This window comes from Podarcis bocagei, assembly GCF_964188305.1.
Source record: "Podarcis bocagei genome assembly, chromosome: 7".
Taxonomy (NCBI): Eukaryota; Metazoa; Chordata; class Lepidosauria; order Squamata; family Lacertidae; genus Podarcis; species Podarcis bocagei.
In genome coordinates, this window is record NC_138132.1 from 72,130,364 (window position 1) to 72,150,505 (window position 20,142).

The 20,142-nt window shown below is 44.7% G+C and overlaps 1 protein-coding gene across 5 annotated transcripts in view; it reads right to left on the minus strand.

Moving 5' to 3' along the window:
- PLCH2 (phospholipase C eta 2) overlaps window positions 1-20,142 on the minus strand; it is a 326,994-nt gene that overhangs the window by 88,614 nt on the left and 218,238 nt on the right. For all 5 annotated transcript variants that reach the window (XM_081201387.1, XM_081201388.1, XM_081201390.1 and 2 more), the window contains 4 exons: window positions 17,492-17,638; window positions 15,309-15,562; window positions 14,162-14,281; window positions 2,403-2,573 (listed from right to left, as the gene is read on the minus strand). In XM_081201387.1, the coding sequence (XP_081057513.1) occupies window positions 2,403-2,573; window positions 14,162-14,281; window positions 15,309-15,562; window positions 17,492-17,638 (692 nt within the window). The remainder of the gene's footprint in view (window positions 1-2,402; window positions 2,574-14,161; window positions 14,282-15,308; window positions 15,563-17,491; window positions 17,639-20,142) is intronic.

A 20,142-nucleotide genomic window follows, 5' to 3' on the forward strand; every position in this document is an offset into this window, starting at 1 on the left:
TGAATCCAACTCCAGTCCTTTTCAGAGAAGATCCTTTGAAGTTAATCGATATGCATGAATAAGGTTCATTCATTTCAACGGACCTACTCTGCACAGAACTTAGCTGGAGAAAGCCTATAATTGCTTCACAGTTTCCAGGCATTTAAATGTAAATCTTGGGGTTAAGCAAGTTGTTCAGATTAATTACAGCAGGTAGGGCAGAAGAAGTATTTTCCGGCACCACTATTAAATTCAGATGGATAATTTGCTGGAATTGTTCTGTGCATGTTTAGAGAGGGGAAACCCCCTGGCTTTTAGACCAATGCAAAGTTAATGAATTTGCAGCCTCCAATCTAAATGTTACAATAAAGCAGCAAAAGACCCAACATTCTTCCTATTGAAATCATATTTATGCACTTACCTGGCACAAGAAGCCTAGGGAAAGTTTTGTGTAGGGGAATATGCCACTTAATTTTTGCCAGAGGCAAAAACAGCAGCAGGTTTATTTGCTTTTTATGAGAGCTTTGCACAAACATTAGAAAACAAGATCTGGCACCTTTCATCAGTATCCAGCCATGCCTAGATATAAATGCGGCAATGCAGAAAAGTGTAAGACCTTGCTTATATTTTTTCTAGTTTTTTAGTTCTTGTAATGCAGAAAACAAAATCATAAATTTGATAGTGCAGTGCAAACGTTACAACAGAGAGCTGTGATGTTAGTTGACTGCCATTTAATTGGCAATGCATAAATAACTGCAAGCCAGATCTGCTAGGTGGTACTCAGTGTTTTATTATCAAAAGGTGCCTTTAAATGCCAGGATTAAAAGCTGGCAAATGTATTTGAGTTTTTATGAGAGCATTAAGAAGAAGCATACTTGCCATTAGGTTCCAGTCCAGAATGAAAGCTCTTCTGGAGAAGACTGCTGAGTGTGGTGAAGTCTGCCCAAACTAAAAATCTGAACTCTTTTTATTATTATTATTTTTAAATTTTTTGGTCTTTGAGGGCAAATACCCAGAATTTGGGTAACCACAAAACTTCCTCTGATTTCACTGTTTACAATCCATGCCATATGGTATAAATGTACACCTGTAACTAACTGATGAAGTAGACTGCAGCCCACAAAAAGTAAGCTACAATGATTGTATTTAGTTATTAAATTTCTATCCTGCCTTCTTCTCAAAGGAGCACAGGGCAGCAAACACACAAGCCATTGAAAAAAACCAAACCAACCATAGAACATCTTTAAAATAATTCCAATGCTGATGCGGTAAGACCTCTACTTAGAAGACTTGTTGGGAAAGGAAGGTCTTCAGCAAGTGCTAAAAAGACAAATAAAGATGGAACCTGTCTAATATTAAATGGGAGCAATTACAAAGAGTAGGTACCACAGCAGTAAAATTCTGAATTCTATATTCTCCTGTATTCCCTTGTGAGAAGGCATCTGCAGAAGGCCCTCCTCCGCAGAGAGTAGTGATAGATTTGATTATATAAGGGGCGAGATGATCTTTCAGGTATCCTGGTCCCTAGTTGGAAAAAGCTTTATATTCCAAAGTCAGCACTGAGGTTCTGGGTCGGTCCTCCATTTGCCCCAGTGTTAGCCTGCCCACACCAAGCTGAACAGAACATCCAAAGACAAGTATTTTATCATCAGGAATTTGTGGGCATGGATTCATGGTGAGAGTAGGACAGTGGTATATGTCTTATTTGCAAGAGAAGAGGACTACAGTTTGTATGCTTTATTCTTGTTTCAACGAACAAGCTACATGGTCCTGAAGAAACCAAGTTATTCCTTATTCCTCCCTCAAATATCCATGCCATTATTGGGGACTATCAATATTTGGAAGGATTTGTTTGTGGAGGGTTCCCCCCCCCCAAAGAAACGCCTCAAGATGATTTATATGTTTGTCTGCAAATGCTTGGACAAGTTCCCAGATCTTCAGGGGTGACCTTGTCTTCATAGGTGACTTTGGTGTTCAATATGTATTTTAATGGAGGCAAAAAAAAAAATCACACTGAGAAGAATGGAGCAGACATTGCAAAGCTCACTTTGTAGCAGAAAATGTGAAATCTCTTTCGGAAGGGTGGTGACCAGCCTGTCCCTTTTCTTAAGGTTAAAGGAAGCCATGATGCTACTTGCTTCCATTGCACAAGCTTCCCACCCAAATCCCAGCCTTCCTGCCAGGGGAGAAGTTGGGAAGCGACAATACATAAGTTTGGACAGGGTCATGCCTAGGCATTGACAAACCTGTCGATTTCAGTTTCTTATTTTCCCATGCTTAAATTCAGTTCACCCTGTTTCTGCATTGGTTGGCATTCCAACTGCAGCGGAATGGAATCAGGTCTGTAACGCAGCGAATGTGAGGCATAACAATGCCTTCTCACACCCTTAGAAAAAATTGAGGAGTGAACCCCCAATGCTTACCTTTTGCTCAGTGTCAAGGAAGCGTTTGAGGTCATCCACATCCAAATAGTCCTTGTGGTTGCTGTAGGTGAGCATGAGAAGATACAGGTCCCGGCGGGTCGACATCATCTTATAGAAGGCGCAGAACTCTTCAAAGTCCAAAGTTCCTTGGTTGTCATCTGTGTCTGCCTCCTGGTGGCACAGAGGGACATTTGCAATTAGCAGGCTTCCATCTTGTCCCTTGAGAAGCAACACGGTGAGCAGACCAACAACTACAGCAGAAGTTTAGAATGCTAAGCTACGTGGAGAGTAAAACGAACCCAGTTCCTATATAGCCCAAGACCGAATTCCAGTATTTAACTTCCAAAACGGGTTGTGCTGGGGGCAGAGTGGGACTGAAAATGGTTCCAAAAATTACCCACCCACTCCCCACAGTTTGCAGGTAGTGAATCTGGGGCAGATTTTTGCACCCCACTAGGGTGAGGGAGGAGCAGATTGATTTCCCTCCCAGGAGTTCTGACTATATTCAGTGGTCCTCCTAATGCCTGATGTTCCCATCTTTTAGAATGTGGTGTGTTCCCAGGGCATTCTTGGTAAAAACTGGCAGCGGGCAACAAAGGATGCCATTTCTTTCTCCAGAACCGTGGGCATCTACTGTAGACTTTTCACAGATGCCCTCACCCACAAAAAACTGTTGAAATAGCAGCCTGGTCCTTCTCTCCTCAAATGTATTCAGTGGTTTGGCCCCAGTTAGGATAAATCCAGGCTAGAAACTGCATCCATTGATCTTGAAATCTCCATCCCAATCTTACATATATTTGGGATAGTTGTGGTTATTAAGTAGTGAGGGAATATAATTCTGTACATGCTCAGAGTCATCCTCTTCTTTATTATTACTTGACAGGCCTCAGTCATGGCCTTGCACATGGGTTCTGAAGTTCCTTCTGGTGAACCCATATTCTGATGAGCCCACCCTAGACCAGCCTCCCCAGATGTTACCCTCCAGATGTTGATGCCCTCCGGATGTTGGACTACAACTCACTTTATAGAAGTAGTCGCCTAATAACAACTGGAAGGCACCAGGTTGGGAAAGACGTTCCTGGATTATAATGTGAGTACACAAACTTTAAAAATGCTTTTATCCTAGTTCTGTTTTGTCACTGCACTAATTATAAAAAGATGCTTGTATATTGAGTGGAGATCTAAGTTAGCCCTCTTCATCAAAGAGGGAACTTCTCCCCAATTACAGCATTTCCTAATCACCGCTTTTGATGTCTCAACTGGGATGGGTGTTATTGTGGGGGAAAACAGATCCCTGGCAGATCTGCAGAGCTGCCAAGATGGTCACTTCTTAATCAAGCTCTGCTGCCATCTCCAACAAGGCTGGAATTCACTTTTGTCTGTGTAATTCACAAATGTAAATCAATAGGCATTAACGGATTTCTCATTGCAGCTTTTAACTGTGTTTGTTGCTTCTGCTAGGCATTTCCCCCTTGTCCTACTGATCATTGATTCACCTTCTTTGACTGCAAAACATCTGATTCTGTTTTCAGTGCTGTCATTATGCAAAGCTTCACACTCCATTAGCATCTGCTGGCATTTAATAGCAAGCAACTCCAACACACTGAAGCTTTTGATGTGCCCCAGAATATACAAGAGCTCTCTCTCACTTATGTAACAAATAAGCATCATTAAACACAAAAGGTTCCTAATGCCCCTTCTCTTTCTTGTACAATAAATTAAAGCAACTTGGAGCTTTGTTGATTAGTATAGAATCAAAGAGTTGAAAAGAACCTTTTTAGGCCATCTAGCCTAAGATGTCCTCCTTAAAATGTGGTGGCCCAGTAATAAAAGCAACCAGCCCATGGGAAACCAGGGCTTGGGTTTTTCTCCTGAAGCAGATATCAGACTGGCTGATGTATCCATCCACTGGGCTGGCCCAGGAAGCTGCAAGGAAGCCTACCCTCCAGTCTCACACCAGTGTGGCCAGCAGGCTCTGGTTTATAGCTCAGTGGCAGAGCATCTGCTTTGCATGCAGAATGTGCCAGGTTCAATCCCTGGCATCTCCAGGTAGGAGAAAGCCCTTTCTGAAACCCCATAGAGCTGCTGCTGCCAGTCACCACCAATGACCAATGCTAGATGGACCAATGGTTTGACTCAATATAAGGCAGCTTCTTATGCTTCCATGTTCTCAACACCAGCACATAGTATCCCCAGGCACTTGCCAAGACCCAAGCAAGATCCACAAGTGCTAACACTTGCCCTGTAGTCCCCAAGACAGCCAGCTGGGTCACTTGCCCTGGTGCTTGCTATATCAGGCACTCAAGGGCTCTGTGGAAAATTAAAAGGGTGTCACCAAGCCAGCCTTGGAGTGTTGGTATTGTTCACTGCTACTCCCTGATACAAGAGGGGTCTCATCAGATGGCACTTTGACCAGATTACACACACACACACACACACACACACACACACACACACACACTGTTCTTGGTTAGCCAGTTGGCTAATGATCTGACTCAAGATTAGGAAAGTGATGTTGCACTGTTCAAGGAGATACTCCATCTACCAAGGAAGATGTCTCATGCTACAGACAGGGAAACCTCAGTGGACATGCATAGATTAAGATGCCAGGAGTAAGGTTATTGAGGTGGATCATTGGAGAATTGGGCACACGGTGGTGGAGGAGGGCTCTGTGCAGGCCAGGGATGGGCAAATTCATCAAATCTGTTTTCTCATTTTTCCAATGTCACGCTCAGTTCTCCACACTTCCACATCAGTATGCACATCAGCCCTAATATACACATTTCTCCAAATATACAATTTTTTTACAAAGCAATTTCCTCTAATGTAAAGCATTTTGTATGCTATTTTCACTAAATAATAATAATAATAATAATAATAATAATAATAATAATAATAATAATAATATCTGGCTGGGTTTCCGCAGCCACTCTGGGTAGCTTCCAACAAAATATTAAAAATACATTAAAACATCAGTCATTAAAAACTTCCCTAAACAGGGCTGCCTTCAGATGTCTTCTAAACGTCAGATAGTTGTTTATTTCTTTGACCTCTGATGGGAGGGTGTTCCACAGGGCGGGCGCCACTACCGAGAAGGCCCTTTGCCTGGTTCCCTGTAACCTGGCTTCTCACAGTGAGGGAACCACCAGAAGGCCCTCAACCTCAGTGTCCAGGTTGAACTATGGGGGTGGAGACGCTCCTTATAGTTTAATGGACACTTATCATTAGCATATGCATTTTTGTACACATTACTTGGCTGGACAACTGCACTGCAAATTTTGGAGAAGTTTGAACTTTGAAGGTGGGTGTATTTCTGCTCATGCATTGCTTTGGAAAAGTGTGATCTTGATAGGTTCACCTGTAAATGCTAACGTGATCTAATCTCTCTCCCATTTCTACCCACCAGGGACAGCAGAACCTGCTCCTTTCTGAGGACTTGGAAGGAAGGTTGAGGACAGGATGCTATGATCCAGCAGGCTCGTCTTATGTTCCTGTGTTGAGGGGCAGTGGGCAATGCATCAATCCTGCCCTCATCCCAGCAGCCACTCACAGCTCTTATGCCAGGCTAGTCCTTACCATGAGGCACTAGTTTTCCAAATACAGCAAGTTTCAACACACAAACACACACACACACACTCTTCTTTTTCACAGCACAATCACTATACATAAGGGATAACTCACGTAACACCCACACCATCCTTACATCCCAAAAAGCCTCCACCAACTCAACAATAAATAAGTAACTACATTAAGAAGCTCAGAGGGATATGCTCAACCTTGCATATTGCAAAAATATTATCAAGGATGCTGCAGAAAAGGGGGAGGGGGAAAAACACCAACAAAAGAGGCCCACTTTTTTAAACGTCAAAACCGATCCATTTCCTCCCATCTAAAGAAGCCCTCGGTACATGAAAAAAGAAATAAAAAGAACAAAGCCAGATATACGCAAAGCTCGCTCCACTAAGAGAGCAAATCTACATCATGTTCCACCAGAGAAGACCAAACAGAGTCAATAAACGTGGAGCAAGGGGGCTCGAGGGCATAATGAGGGGGGGGGGAGAAATAAGCCATTCATCCAGAACAGACAGAGCATCGTCAGCTCCCAAACAGAGGGTGCAGTTCTGATCATGGCTGCAGAGCTTCAGTCTGCAGCTTTGCCTTGCTGAAGTTTCAATTAAAACCAAGCGGCTGCCAAGAGATAAAGGAAAGGGTCATGTGGCAAAGCACAGAAAATTAACTGCCCGCCTTCAGGACTTGACACTTCAGACACTTTATTGGGTGAAACATGGTCAAGTTGTCTTTGGGCAATGTAACGAGGTATTGGGGAGCTGACGGCTCAGTTGAAGGGTCACTTGCACAGATGATGCCAGGTAGGAAGACTGGGAGTTGGACATACTGGTGGTACAACAGCCCTATCACCCATCCATCCTGTCATCCTCTGCAACCTTCGCATGTCAGTGTTAATTATCCCTTTCCCCATTTGACAGATATTCTGAAAGAGATGAGGCTGTTTTCCCCCTTTAGATGAAGCTGGATCTTCTCCCATTACAATCCAACAGTTGGAGAGCCAGTGTGGTGGTTGCCGGAGAGCTGAACTTGTTCCCAGGAGACACAAGTTCGAATCCTGTACTCAGCCATGAGGATTACTAGCTGAAATTCAGTCATTTGCTGTCGCTGTCTAACCTTGTGGGGTTGTTAGGGAGAAAGAAAATGTAAGCTATGGCTGTAGCTCCTCCTCATTCACTCATACCTTGGGCATCTACAATGCCAAATACTGCTCCCATTCCCCCATTTCAGCCTGCTGTCATAAAAGCTGTCATTTTTTTTAAAAAAAAAAGATTTCTGTTGACTTCTCTTGGGTGAAGATATGGAATCAGCACCACGGACAGCAGCTCTCAACAGATGCAGACTTCATTCTACGACAGAGATCACCAACCCAGCACCCTCAAAGGCTTTCAATGGAGCTCCTAAAAAAAAAATAATGGAGCAAAATTCCACCTCAGGAGGAATCTATTTTCAGATACTGGAAGTGCTGTGAAAAGGAGTCATTAAATACTCTACCTGAGCCATTGCATCTGTGACGGACCTTTCACACAAGCAAGTCATCGCTTGAGGCTGCAGGCATCAAGTGATGAATAGGCATGCACAAACAAGGCCTCAGTATGATGCACCAAAAAGCACTGTTCTCAGGCAGAGGCCCTTCCCATCCCCCAGTAGAAAATGGTGGGGTAAGGGCACATACCTGGCTTCCCAGAAGCCACGTCGCAGCTGCTTACCAGGAAAAGGAGAAGCAGGGAGGGTTGCTGGGTTGACTCACCTAGGTGAATTTGCACTCCCCTCCTCCCTCCCAGTAAGCATCAGTGAATCACCTGCCAGGAGGTCAGATAGGCACCTCTGCCCACCACACCATCTACTACTGCCATCACCTGAGATACTTTTCGCTGGAGGTGTGAGGAACTCAGTCTGGTACCTTCTGCATGCAAAATGTCTGTGATGTTCAGGCCACATCTGGAACAAAGTGCCCAGGTTTGAATGCCAACGGGAGCATGCCCAGAGGAGAGTGAGGGGTCTGGAAGCCAAGTCCTATGAACAATGGTTGAAAGAGCCAAGCATGTTTAGCACTGAGATGAGACAATAGCAGGAGGCTTTAGAGTAGCCTTCAAATATCTGAATGGCTGCCGCATACATGATGGAACTAATTTTGCTTCTGTTGCCTCGGCGGGTAGGACTAGAATGTGGTTAGCTGGCATCCATCTGTCTTGGGAGACAATGGAGGAATGCACTTTTGGGGGCAAAGTCAAACTGCTGGAAATTGAAGTTTTTTTGCCAAACCTTTAGGAGCAACATCCTGATGGGAAGAGTTGCTTGGCAGTGGGAAAGAAAGACTGCATCAGAAGGTGATGGGCACTCCTTTACTGGAGGTATCTAAGCAGATGCTAGATAGCCATCTGTCAGGGATGCTCTGGTTGTACCCTGAATTGCACAGCCTGTGTTGAGAAAGGAGGATTGGACTAGATGGCTTCTAAGATCCCTTCCAACTGGAAGCGGGTGGCGCTGTGGTCTAAACCACTAGCCTAGGGCTTGCCAATCGGAAGGTTGGCAGTTCAAATCCCCGCGATGGGGTGAGCTCCCATTGCTCGGTCCCTGCTCCTGCCAACCTAGCAGTTCGAAAGTGCGTCAAAGTGCAAGTAGATAAATAGGTACCGCTCCGGCGGGAAGGTAAATGGCATTTCCATGTGCTATTCTGGTTTCACCAGAAGTGGCTTAGTCATGCTGACCACGTGACCTGGAAAAACCGTCTGCGGACAAATGTCGACTCCCTCGGCCAGTAAAGCAAGATGAGTGCCGCAACCCCAGAGTTGTTCGCAACTGGACTTAACTGTCAGGGGTCCTTTACCTTAAGATCCCTTCCAACTGAAGTGTCACCGAGCTATGGCACTTTCCCCAGCTAACATATCTAGCCACTTCAATACCCTTTTCGCTTTCCATGGGCCTCCACTGCACAATGGTGCCTTGTCTCATTTTCACCCACTACGGTTTCAGTTCCAACGAGGTTAATAGCTAAAGGAAACCAGGCAAGCTAGAGAAAGGGGAGGGGAGAACCCAAACTACCCTAATATCATCTGCGGAAAGTTTTCTAATAATGAACTAAAAAGTGAACTGTCTCTCATGTTCGTCAAGCCAGACAGAGAATTAATGAAAGAAAATAAAGAACCATGCAGAGCATTCAACGCCCCACCCCCAATCCAGGTAGAGCCAGGGCTGAAAGCCAGACACTGAGCTGACTTCAATTAATAGCAACCATTCAGCTGAATGAAAGGATCTACGTTTCTAAGGGTGCCTGGCTCTAAAACTGAACCCTCATTCATTCCACCCTTTCATGTGGTTTCTTAGGATTGATGTAAGAATGGCACCACAAAAAAAAAAGATAGTTAGGCCAGTGTCTATACAAGCAGGGATGCCTGTGGAATTTGGTCTTCATGAATTCTGGGATGAACTGTTCTGATTTTCCCCTCCCAGACGAATGTGCAGATTTGTATATAACTATCCACTCAATTATGTGCTTCTCAGAACGTTGAGACCTGGTCTTGGGCTCACAGAACAATAAAAAAATATGTTAAATGTGCATATTTGGAGAGGAAATACATTTAGAAGAAAAGTGTTAAGAGAAAATATGTTTTAAATACTGATTTAAATGTGGATTATTATTTTTTTAATGTAGATTAATGCAGAAATGGGAAAGCACAGATACCAATTATCTCGATCCATTTTTGGCTTCAGGTCTGGTTTTGGGATCAAACCAACCTTGGTTGTCCTGCTGGACTACCTGGTAGAGGGCTGGTAGAGTGTGACCATCTGAATCAGGTGGTGATATGAAAGTCTTCGACCAGTGTTTGGGGTTGGTGATGGACTGAATGAGAACCAATAAACTGAAGCTGGCTCCCAGTAAGTGGGAGGGGGATAAACTGGAAAAACCATTCTTCCCCACAATCAGTACCTGACTTTGCCTTCCTAAATAGATACATACAAAAGCCTGAGCAAAACACCAGTTTGTATTCTGCTCTAATATAAACTGTCATGGATTTTTCACAAGTGCATTTTTATAGGGAAAACATACATTCTGCTTTCCCATGAATCTAAAAAGTCACTTTTGGAGAACCGATGGAGCTAATTTGAAAGGCTCTAATGGGCACTTAGTGATAATCCATATATCCATTCCTCTAGTTTCCCCGTTTTAATTCTTGTTACCCTCCACCCTCGCTATTTCTTTTTACAGATGCGAGCATTTCATTTCTTAATCCTCAGATTGTAATGGGTTTTATATTTAGTTTTCCATGCTGCTACCTCTGCAGGGTCGGTATTTGCTAGAACAGCATAAACGGAGTGTGTGTGAAAAAAGACAGTTTATTAAACATGATCGGCTCACAGCAGAGATGCAGTTTGAGTTAGGAAGACTTGTAGCTCAGCAGTAGAGCATTTGCTTTGCATGCAGAAGGTCCCAGGTTCAATATCTGGCATCTCCAGGTTAGGCAAGGAAAGACCCATGTCTGTAATTCTGGAGAACCATTGTCAGTCAGCATATAACTAGATGGATGGATAAGGTAACTTCTTATGTTCCAAGTTCCCCCTTTGGATTCTAGTTGCCTCAATACTGTTCAGGCCCTATGATTAAACGAACAGGGTATGCTGGAAGGAAACTTAATGGTGTGGGGAGGCTAATAAAGTCCATATGCTACGGGAGCCTCTGAAGCTCTGTACAATTTAATAGACAACACTGTCGTGTTACACATCAGCGGTAATTTTTAAAGAGGCCATTGGGTCTGTGCATAAAGGAAGGGAAATCAAGGAAGAGATTGTGAAAGAACTATTACGTGTGAGAGGTTCAAGGCTTCGGTTGTTTCAGAGAAGGGATGGAAAGAGGCAGAGGTGCCCATCCTGTTCAGTCTTGTTTCTTTTCCTCCACAGATTGTCTTCCACTAAAACCCACATTATTCATCTTGCTATCTGCTATGACTGAAACTAACACGATTATTCTCCATGCATTTCAAAGGAAGGGGAGCATCGAAAACAAGGCAGGGGGGGAAACAACACAATTATTTATACAGTATAATGTTTGCAGACTAAAAACAACCATGGCAATAGTTGAATACTGCTCAAATTTGCTTGTGTGATTTCCATTCCTGACCTCAGACAGGCCTGCAAATTGCAGCAATATATGCTCCCACTTCTGACATAATTTCCAAAACATCCCTATTTCAGAGTAATAAGATGTAAGGAGCAAGCTTTGGGAGCTCACAGAAACAGGGAGACAGAAGCAAGAGCAACTATAGGCAACATCAGGGAGACGAGAAAGAGAATATTGCATATTTCCTGTTCAGATCAGGAAGGGCTTGGTCGGTCACTTCCAGCCCATGAGTCCGGTTGAGGGCAGACTTGAGGTTGGTGAAGCAGTGCTCTGTTTGGTACACTCATGGACTAGCTTTCACTGCTCCCTAGGACAATCTGTTGGAGACTGCAGAGCCAACAGCAGATGAGGAGAAAAGCGCTGTAGATTAACTAACACAGAAAAAGATTGCCCTGCTTCAGTTTTAACTTTAGCCACGTCCAGATTACTAGTCCAGCGCCAAGGGCCTTCTGGCAGTTCCTTCACTGCGAGAAGTGAGGTTACAAGGAACCAGGCAGAGGGCCTTCTCGGTAGTGGCGCCTGCTCCCATCAGATGTCAAGGAAATAAGCAACTATCTTACTTTTAAAAGACATCTGAAGGCAGCCCTGTTTAGGGAAGTTTTTAATGTTTAATGCTGTATTGTGTTCTTAATATTCAGTTGGGAGATGTCCAGAGTGGCTGGGGAAACCCAGCCAGATGGGCGGGGTATAAACAATTTATTTGTTGTTGTTGTTGTTGTTGTTGTTGTTATTGTTATTGTTGTTGTTGTTGTTGTTGTTGTTGTTGTTGTTGTTGTTGTTGTTATATTACTAGTCTCAATCCTGTGCAGGTCTACCCAGTAGTAAGTCTTATTTCACAAATAAGTATGCTGGGGATTAAAAAGAAATGCAATAGACCAGCACAGCTGCTGTCTTGGAAAGCAGTTAAAAACCATTTCTTACTTTGGTGTACTAAATACACACAAACAGGAGCCAGAGAGGCAAGGAACTGAAGCAAGGGAGAAATGAATGAACCACTTTGGAAGGTGTCAGGGGCCACATAAAATGAGGCTGGGGCCACAGGTTTCTCATACTGAGCAGGGAACCTTCTTCAGCTTGAGGGTCACATTGCTTCTGGAGTTGCAAACCAATGGTGGGTGTGGCCAAGGACACTCCAATCACAACCCTCCAAGCAAGCAAGCAAGCATCACCATTTAACAACACATTACAGCAAGGCAAAATCACTAGAAGAGGGTGCAAAGTCTTGGGGATCAGGTAGAGAGGACTGGAGGTGTGTGGTGGGGGGTTGCGTTCAGTCTGAGATTCTTCAGCCCTGGGCTAGAGGATCAAATCCAGCAAGGCCGTCTTTACAGACTTAAAGAACTTCCATCTGCAATAAGCTCTAGCAATGAGACCAAAGGAAAACAGATATGTCAGGCAGAGCTGCTGAAGCTCCGCTTTATATATAAGAAAATCAATTGAAAAGGATCAACAAAAGCAGCTTTGCGGGGGAAGTGAAAACTGCTGTTTAAGAGAAATCCTTCTCCTTTAAGTCTCAGCACACACATACACATTCTCCTTCCAGAGCGCAGCATCTTTACCTGGACAAACAATGGCAGATTTGGGCATCTGAGGAGGGAGAAATTATTCCTTGCCTCTCCCCCCCCCCAAACCCTCAGCATCTCTGTTGGTGCCAGCAACACTTTTAGATTCTGCTGACGCCAGGGAATTGGCTTGTTTTGAGGCAATCTGCGCACTTCAGAAGCCACACACACACACACATTCACCTACCACAAAAGTCCGAATTCCCAGCAGCGTTGTGAAGTACGCAACAAGACGTTTGAATAGCGCTGCACGTTGCCAGCGTTGCTTTAATCTTCCCCCATTCAATTATAAAATAGGTCAGGGCCAAAATGCAGAGACAGGCTTCAGAGGCAGCCCTTGTGTGCCTGGTGGCAGATTTCCTACCAACCCACCCCCCGCACCCCACCAGATGCAGAGCCTATCATCCTAAGAGCACAAATTGGTACAGGCTAAGCACAGCGGCTACACTTCAGAGGAACAGATGGTCCTTGTGTTCCGGAAGCCCTCGTAACAAATAGGAAATATGCAGCAGTTCTGATGATGGATGCAAGGCCACCATAACAAGCGTTGGGCTCCTAGGGACAGAGGTGCATCAAAAGGCCAGGTCTCCAGGTCCCCGAGCCCTTTTTACCCTGAGCACAAATAGCCACAACCACTGGAATGTTCAGCTGGCAGGGTGTTGTGTTGCACACGATTCCCCCACTAAATGCAGCCTGGCAATTCCTTTTGGGTGCCCCAGTTGGGAACAGTCTGAGGCCTCACTGTTCACCTTGTGGCCAGCTGGATCCTTGAGCACCTTCCCAGCACCTTTGTCCCGCTGGGCTTTGGCTCAGGTGGAACACCAGCCAGGCCTTCTCTGAACCACATTTCCCCTTCCTGCTCTGAATTCTGAAGCCTCTCTGACAGCTTCTGTCTCTCCATGTCATGGGACCTCCCTGAAGATCTTGCATGACTTTGCTGCCCTAGATGCCAGAGCAGGAGAAAGGAGGATGAGGAGCAGAAGCAGGCTGGAAGGCAGGCACCCAGGAGTGGAGGAGATCCTTCCCCTTGTGATTCTGGATGTTACAAGCATCCCAGTTGCTGGAGCCCACAGGAGGGGAGAGCGCTCCTGCTTTTCAGAGGTGGAAAGCCCAATCATTGTTAGAATGGTTCATTCCCTCAACAGTTCTCCAAGTTCTGACAAATCAGGAACCTGCAAACCTCATCTTGACACTTGGTGCTATGCAAAAAAATTGATGGTAATTCTAGAAACTAACCACCTCCCAGGGGGGCACTGTTAAGCCTAGAGAATGAAGGTCGCACCTTCTGTGGCCACTTTGTGACTCGCATGCCAGTAACATACAATAAACATGAAAGTGAGGACATCTGGTGGTAGAAATGATGAAGAAAAACAAGTCTGCCAGGGCTGCAGCCATAAAAAGAGCCCAACAGGAAAAGGAGCTGTCTGTTCAGTGTTTATATTGCAGTTTATCGCCCCCGAGTGCCTGCAGTCTGCCTTGTAGAGATGCGACTGCGAACGGAGTGCCCTTACCTTGAACATCTGCTTGACTTTCTGCCGGGGTAGGTTGACGTTCAGCTTATGCATCAGCTGGAGCACCTCGTTGATGCTCAGGCTGCCATCGCCATTTTTGTCCGCTTCGTCGAAGGTTTGCTTCAACCACATTTAGCAGGAGTCAAGGAAAAGAGAAGAGACAACTCTGCCACGGCAAGCAAAGAGGAGAAGATGCTGAAGGGAATGAAGGCTGCTTCCCGGGGACTACAGAAATAAAGGGATTCAAAAGCCACAGAGCACTTAAATCAGGAAGAAATAAAATCGTGGAAGGCCATCGGATCAAGCTTTCTGCCACAAGATGGGACCATCCATTCAGTGGGCATGACAAGCAAACTGTTGCTGTTTGACCACTGCTCCATTTTGCCTAGTGCTGCTTGGGGAGGCTCCCCAAGACCTTGGACAGAGGGAGGTCCTTCCTAGCTTAGCTACCTGAGAAAAGATTTACCTGATATTTGGTGGATATAAAATATATTTTTAAAAATTTGAGGGGAGGGGTTCAAAGGAAGAACACGCCTGACTTGCCTGTGTTACACAGCGTCAGGGTTTGGCATTGTTGGACATCTGCCAAGCCCAAGGTCCCAGCCAGGGGCTCACTGCAAAAAGCCGCAACCCTACGCCCTTCTGCTCTTGTCTGTGCACTGAGGTTCCTGCTGCTGCTGCTGTTTATGATGATGATGATGACATTCCTTAATCTCATTATAAAATACAGGCAGATAAAACTAAATGAAGTAGCAGTGTGTGCAATACAGAATTCCTAAAATGATCCTCCAGCAATACAATGAGCTGTGACCAATGTTAGTCCCACTCAGAGTAGACTCTTCGAAATTAACAGAAATGGCTAACTTAGGTCCATTTGTGCCAATGGGTCTACTGTGATCAGGACTTAGTTGCCAGTGATTTAATGTCACTCTCTGCTCATCTACACTGTTGGCAGTGATAGGAATGTGGAAAGGAAGCAACATCTTTCCCTTGCTTTGCCCTTTTCTCCTCTGGGTGATGGTGTGGGTTAGGCAAATGGGTAGGGGAAACAGAAGTGAGGATGAAGGGGGCGGCTACTGAAGAACCCGGGTTCAAGGTGCCCATCAAAACTGTATGGCCAACAGTGCATCACCCCCCTGCCCTCCACTGAAGGATACTGGTCTCTAGTCCTCTGACGCTTTGACAGGCTGTCTTCATCGCTAATCCCAGCCATCAAGTACTTCAGGCCAGTGATCCACGTCCGAGCTTCCCCTGCACTGGATGACACCAAGTCAAGAGACTCCATGTGATCTCCATAGTAGATACTGAAGCAGCAGTTGGGGTCAAAGCTGCCATCCGCATAGCGCTGGAAGATCTCTGACTGTTTTCCTTCACAGACCTCCTGGATCGAATCGATAGAGACTGGGAAAAAATAAAATAAGGCAAGGAGGTGAGGGGGTGGGCTGGGCAATCATGCAAAAGGTTGGAATAAAGACTCACTCTTGAATAAAGAAACTATTTCCATCCCACATTTGATACCTGGTCTGAGTTTGATTTTTATCTCCCCCCAACCTGATTTGGGGCCATTTGGCAGACTGTGGTACATGACTGCAAGGCTGCTGAGCATTCAATTATCATTTGGAAACCTAAGAATTGTGTTACTCAGGGCCCCTGCCCCAGATTACATGTTGTATGGGCAATCTATCCAGAAGATAAATTGTAGATTGAGGAGTTAGTGATGTGACATGGTTGCCCTCTTCCTGCCTCTGTTCCTTCCCCTTCTCCTTGTCTCTTAAGTTCTTTGATGGCATGAGAACAGCCTATAATGTCCTAATCAGTTAGGAAGAAGAGATAGTGTGAGTACCCCTTGGATGTTGGACATTGTTTTGAGACCAACTAAGTTAGTTCTTGGTATGAGCTTTCGTGTGCATGCACACGAAAGCTCATACCAAGAACTAACTTAGTTGGTCTTTAAGGTGCTACTGGAAGGAATTTTTTTATTTTGACTATGGCAGACCAACGCGGCTACCTACCTGTAATTGTTTTGAGAAAGTGAGGCATGGGGGGGGGGCTAATGAATAATCTGCATGTAACCTGTAATGAATGATCTGCAAGTAGCCAGTCAGGCAAGCCACACGGGCTGGCTAGCTATAAATCAGTTGGTTGTGGACAGAATTTTTGGAAGAAGCTCATGCATGGGCTGATTGGCCGTGGGGTCATGCAAACTAAAGTCTACCTGGGGGAGTCGCTTCACCACTTCTTGGGGGCTTCCAAGTGGCAGATCGAAGTGCTTGCTGCATATGTATATATTGCTTGCTGTTTAGAATAAAAATCTTTAATCTTCTCACTCACTTGTGTTTTGTATTACTTCTGAATCTCATTTTAAAAGAACCACCTTGCATTTTGCAAGACCCATGTTAAGTTGTTTTATGCGCACAGCTGAACGTGTGGCTGCGCCCCCTGCAGCAGGGAATCCAGACTGGATGTGCAATCCTGCTTGGTGAATGCCCAGAGAGAAACATCACTGTGCTCTGTAATGCTCGTTTCAGGGACATCTTGAAATAGTCCTTGTATAATTAAAATTGTTGTAAGAAAAAGATGCTCCCCTTTCCCTTATGGGGTATTCAAGAGCCCATATAGTCCTTATGTGGGTTCTCTATCAGTAGGAGAAAATAACAGAGGCCAGAGAATATTGAGAAGCAAAGCAGCTAGTAAGCCTGTTCTTCATTAAACTGTTGCAACAGGCTCCCCCACTCACCCCATGCAGGGATGGAGGAGAGGAACCCAGAACATAGACTTCTATAGACACTTGAAATTGCATACCCTGTAGCTCAAGACCACCACCCCCCAAAAAAAAACATCACACATACACCACAGAAAGAGGTGGTCCCCAGCAGAAATTTGAGCATGTTGCTTCTCTCCTGTCTGCCAGGATACCTGATAATGCCTTATCTGATTGCCTTTTCTGGGTAGCCTGGCCATTCCTTTGAGATGGTAAATACTTCCTGAATCTCTTACGGATATTGATAGTGTGCTCAGCTTAACAGGTACTTGCCAGACTGTATTTACAGGGAGGTGTAAGCCCCTACAGTCCAAAGACAACTGAAAAGCTTTTCCCATTTCCTTCCTCCTTGCAGAGAAATATTTGAGGTCAATTTGGGAGAGTCAAAATGGCTTCAGGATTGTTCTCCTGTACTATTTCAGGCACTTGGTTTATATACTTATGTATGTGTTTGCCTTGTACACTTATGAATGTTTATATATATATGACCGTAGAATTCCTATAACAAAATGCTTTCACAGAAATGTGAATGGAGTGGCAGCCCCCTCCATAGTGCACCGCACACTTACTTTTGGCTTTCTCGTTCTTTCGCGAGGGCCTCCAGCGGATGCATGACTTGTGCTCGTCCAGGTAGTAGAAGCGAACAAGACCTTTGGAACTGCCCCGGAGTTTGATCATCTGAGTACCAGCTTGCATGGAACTCATACATTTTTCCACTATACAAAGAGAGAAAATGAGAGAGAAAGAAATGATAATTAATTAATTGAATTGAATTTATATTCCTAGGATCACAGGACAATTTACAGTATAAAAACCACACCAAAAATGCATAAGATAACACTTAAACTACAACAACCCAGCCATCCAGTTGTTGTTGTTGTTTTAAAAAGAACGCATTGCCAAAATGCATTGAAGGCAATACAATGTTTATGTGTGATCATGGTTAAGGGAAGAAGGAGGAAGTAGCTGCAAAAAAAAAGTGTAGAATTCTGGTCCTATGAATCATCCCATGGGACACATGAATTATTGTAAGCATTCTGGTAACCGTATAGAAATTGAGAAAGACACACCAGGGCAAATTGCTTTAGAACTTTTCTTTTTTAGTACAGAAGGGAAAGCATTAAAAATTAACAGCAACATGGTTCCATAGCACACTGGATCCTGACTGCATCTCAGTGTGAGACAGCCAGCTGCTGAAAAGAATTCCAGACTAGGAAGATGGAAGACTTATGCAGATTCTGGGCAAGAACTGCATATTAAGTGCTGGAACAAGAAACACTCAAAACTAGTTCTGCCTATGGCTTTAAATGTGGTAGGACAAAGACTGGCAGATGCACAAAAGATAAACACTAGAAGCATCAACCACCCAAAGGTGGTTTTATCCATGTTTGGTGGAAATGTATCCTACTCTTGGGAAGAAAAGCAATTTGGTGATTTACCAGTGCATTAGTCTATAGCTTGTCTTATGATCCATTAAGAATGCAATTGAGCAGCCTATTCAAATACAGCAAATAAAATTGTGAGAGGGCTGCACAGTGCCCCTAGACCACACAGTGCCCCCAAGGAGTGCCCCACCACTAATTTGTTCAACTTTCAACATACCTCACTTTCATTGTTTTTATAGCCTGTTCCATACCTTTGATGCACTATCTGCATTCATTATTTTTTCTTGTCCAATAAGATGATAACAATTTGCATGCTTGGATTTGCATGACATTCACATTCACTTACTGGAAGATAGATAGGAAACTGCCTTATAACCATTCAGACCACTGTTCCATCTTGCTCTGCCCTGCTTATACTGGTTGGTGGCAGCTCTCCAAGGTTTAAGACCAGGGTTTCCCAAACTTGGGTCTCCAGCTGTTTTGGACTACAACTCCCATCATCCCTGGCTAGCATGACCAGTGGTCAGGGATTATGGGAATTGTAGTCCAAAACATCTGGAGACCTAAGTTTGGGAAACACCACTTTAGATCATGAAACCTTCTGCATGCAAGCTCTATAGCTGAGCTTTAGCTCCTCCTCCATTGCATATATCATTTGTCAAATGTGAATTAATGTAGTAGGTAGGTAGTAATTTTATTTTTTTCATTATAAGCCACAGTAATGCAGAAAGAACCTTCAGAGCCAAGACACAAATTTAGCTTATAATTCTTTGGCCACCAGCACAAATAAAGAAACAGGCAGGGGGCAGAGTTTTCTACTTAAGTCCTCCTTCCATGGTCAACACTGAGACTATGAAGAAGGGAGCTGACAGGCCAGGCTGAGATCAATGGGGCAGTGCGCCATTTCCACTGCCTCCAACACATAGAGGGTAGTGGGACCACAATCATGCTCTTCCCACATCACACAAGCCTTTTAGTGCCCAAGTAAGGCTTCTGTTCCTCGGGGGCATTATCAGTTACTACGGAATTAGCTGCAAAGACATCAGCTGCAAAGAACGGGTCCAGCTCTAATCCTCCAGATTTAAGATTTGGGGCTTGGCATTCATGGCTAACTGCCTGAATACATGACTGACAGTACGATACAAAACTATGCAATTGAGGTTTCCCTCCTCCCCGAAGGTCTGAACTCTGCTTCTCACTGTCAGGAGTCATTGTTATAAGGTGGGCATTGATTCAGATAACACTTTCCCACTGCTATTAATGCTTTGCGCACGGAATAAAAAGCAGAAAAAGGTGGCAGGACAAGTGGATCAAGAGGGCAAAGATACCTTAACAACACTTTCCAAATTGCTTTGTTCAGCACGATTGAGCAATGCCACTAGTCACTCATTCCAAAGTAGCCATTACTGCTTTTTGGTAATTTGCTCACACTGTAAGCCCCCCATTAGAAGTTCCTCCACTTTCCTTTCTTATTGCTGGCATCATCACACAACAGCCAAGATTCCCAGATGTCGGGGCTGAGATGCAGGCAGCTGTCAGAGGTAAGGTGGGAGTTAATCCAGGGAGTCTAAAGAACACAGGAAGCAGCCCTGTACAGAGTCAGAACACTGATTCATCCAGCTCAGTTAATATCTGCACCAACTTGCAACAGCTCTGCAGGGTTTCAGGCAGTGGGTCTTCTCAGCCCTACCTAGGGCTGGGAATAGAACCCAGCGGCGTAGTGTGAGTTGTCAGCACCCAGGGCAAGGCAAGTAATTTGCGCCCCCGCACCCGGGGCAAGTCAAGTAATTTGCACCCCCCCTAACCCCTAACCTGCCGATCTGAGGTGAGTTGCC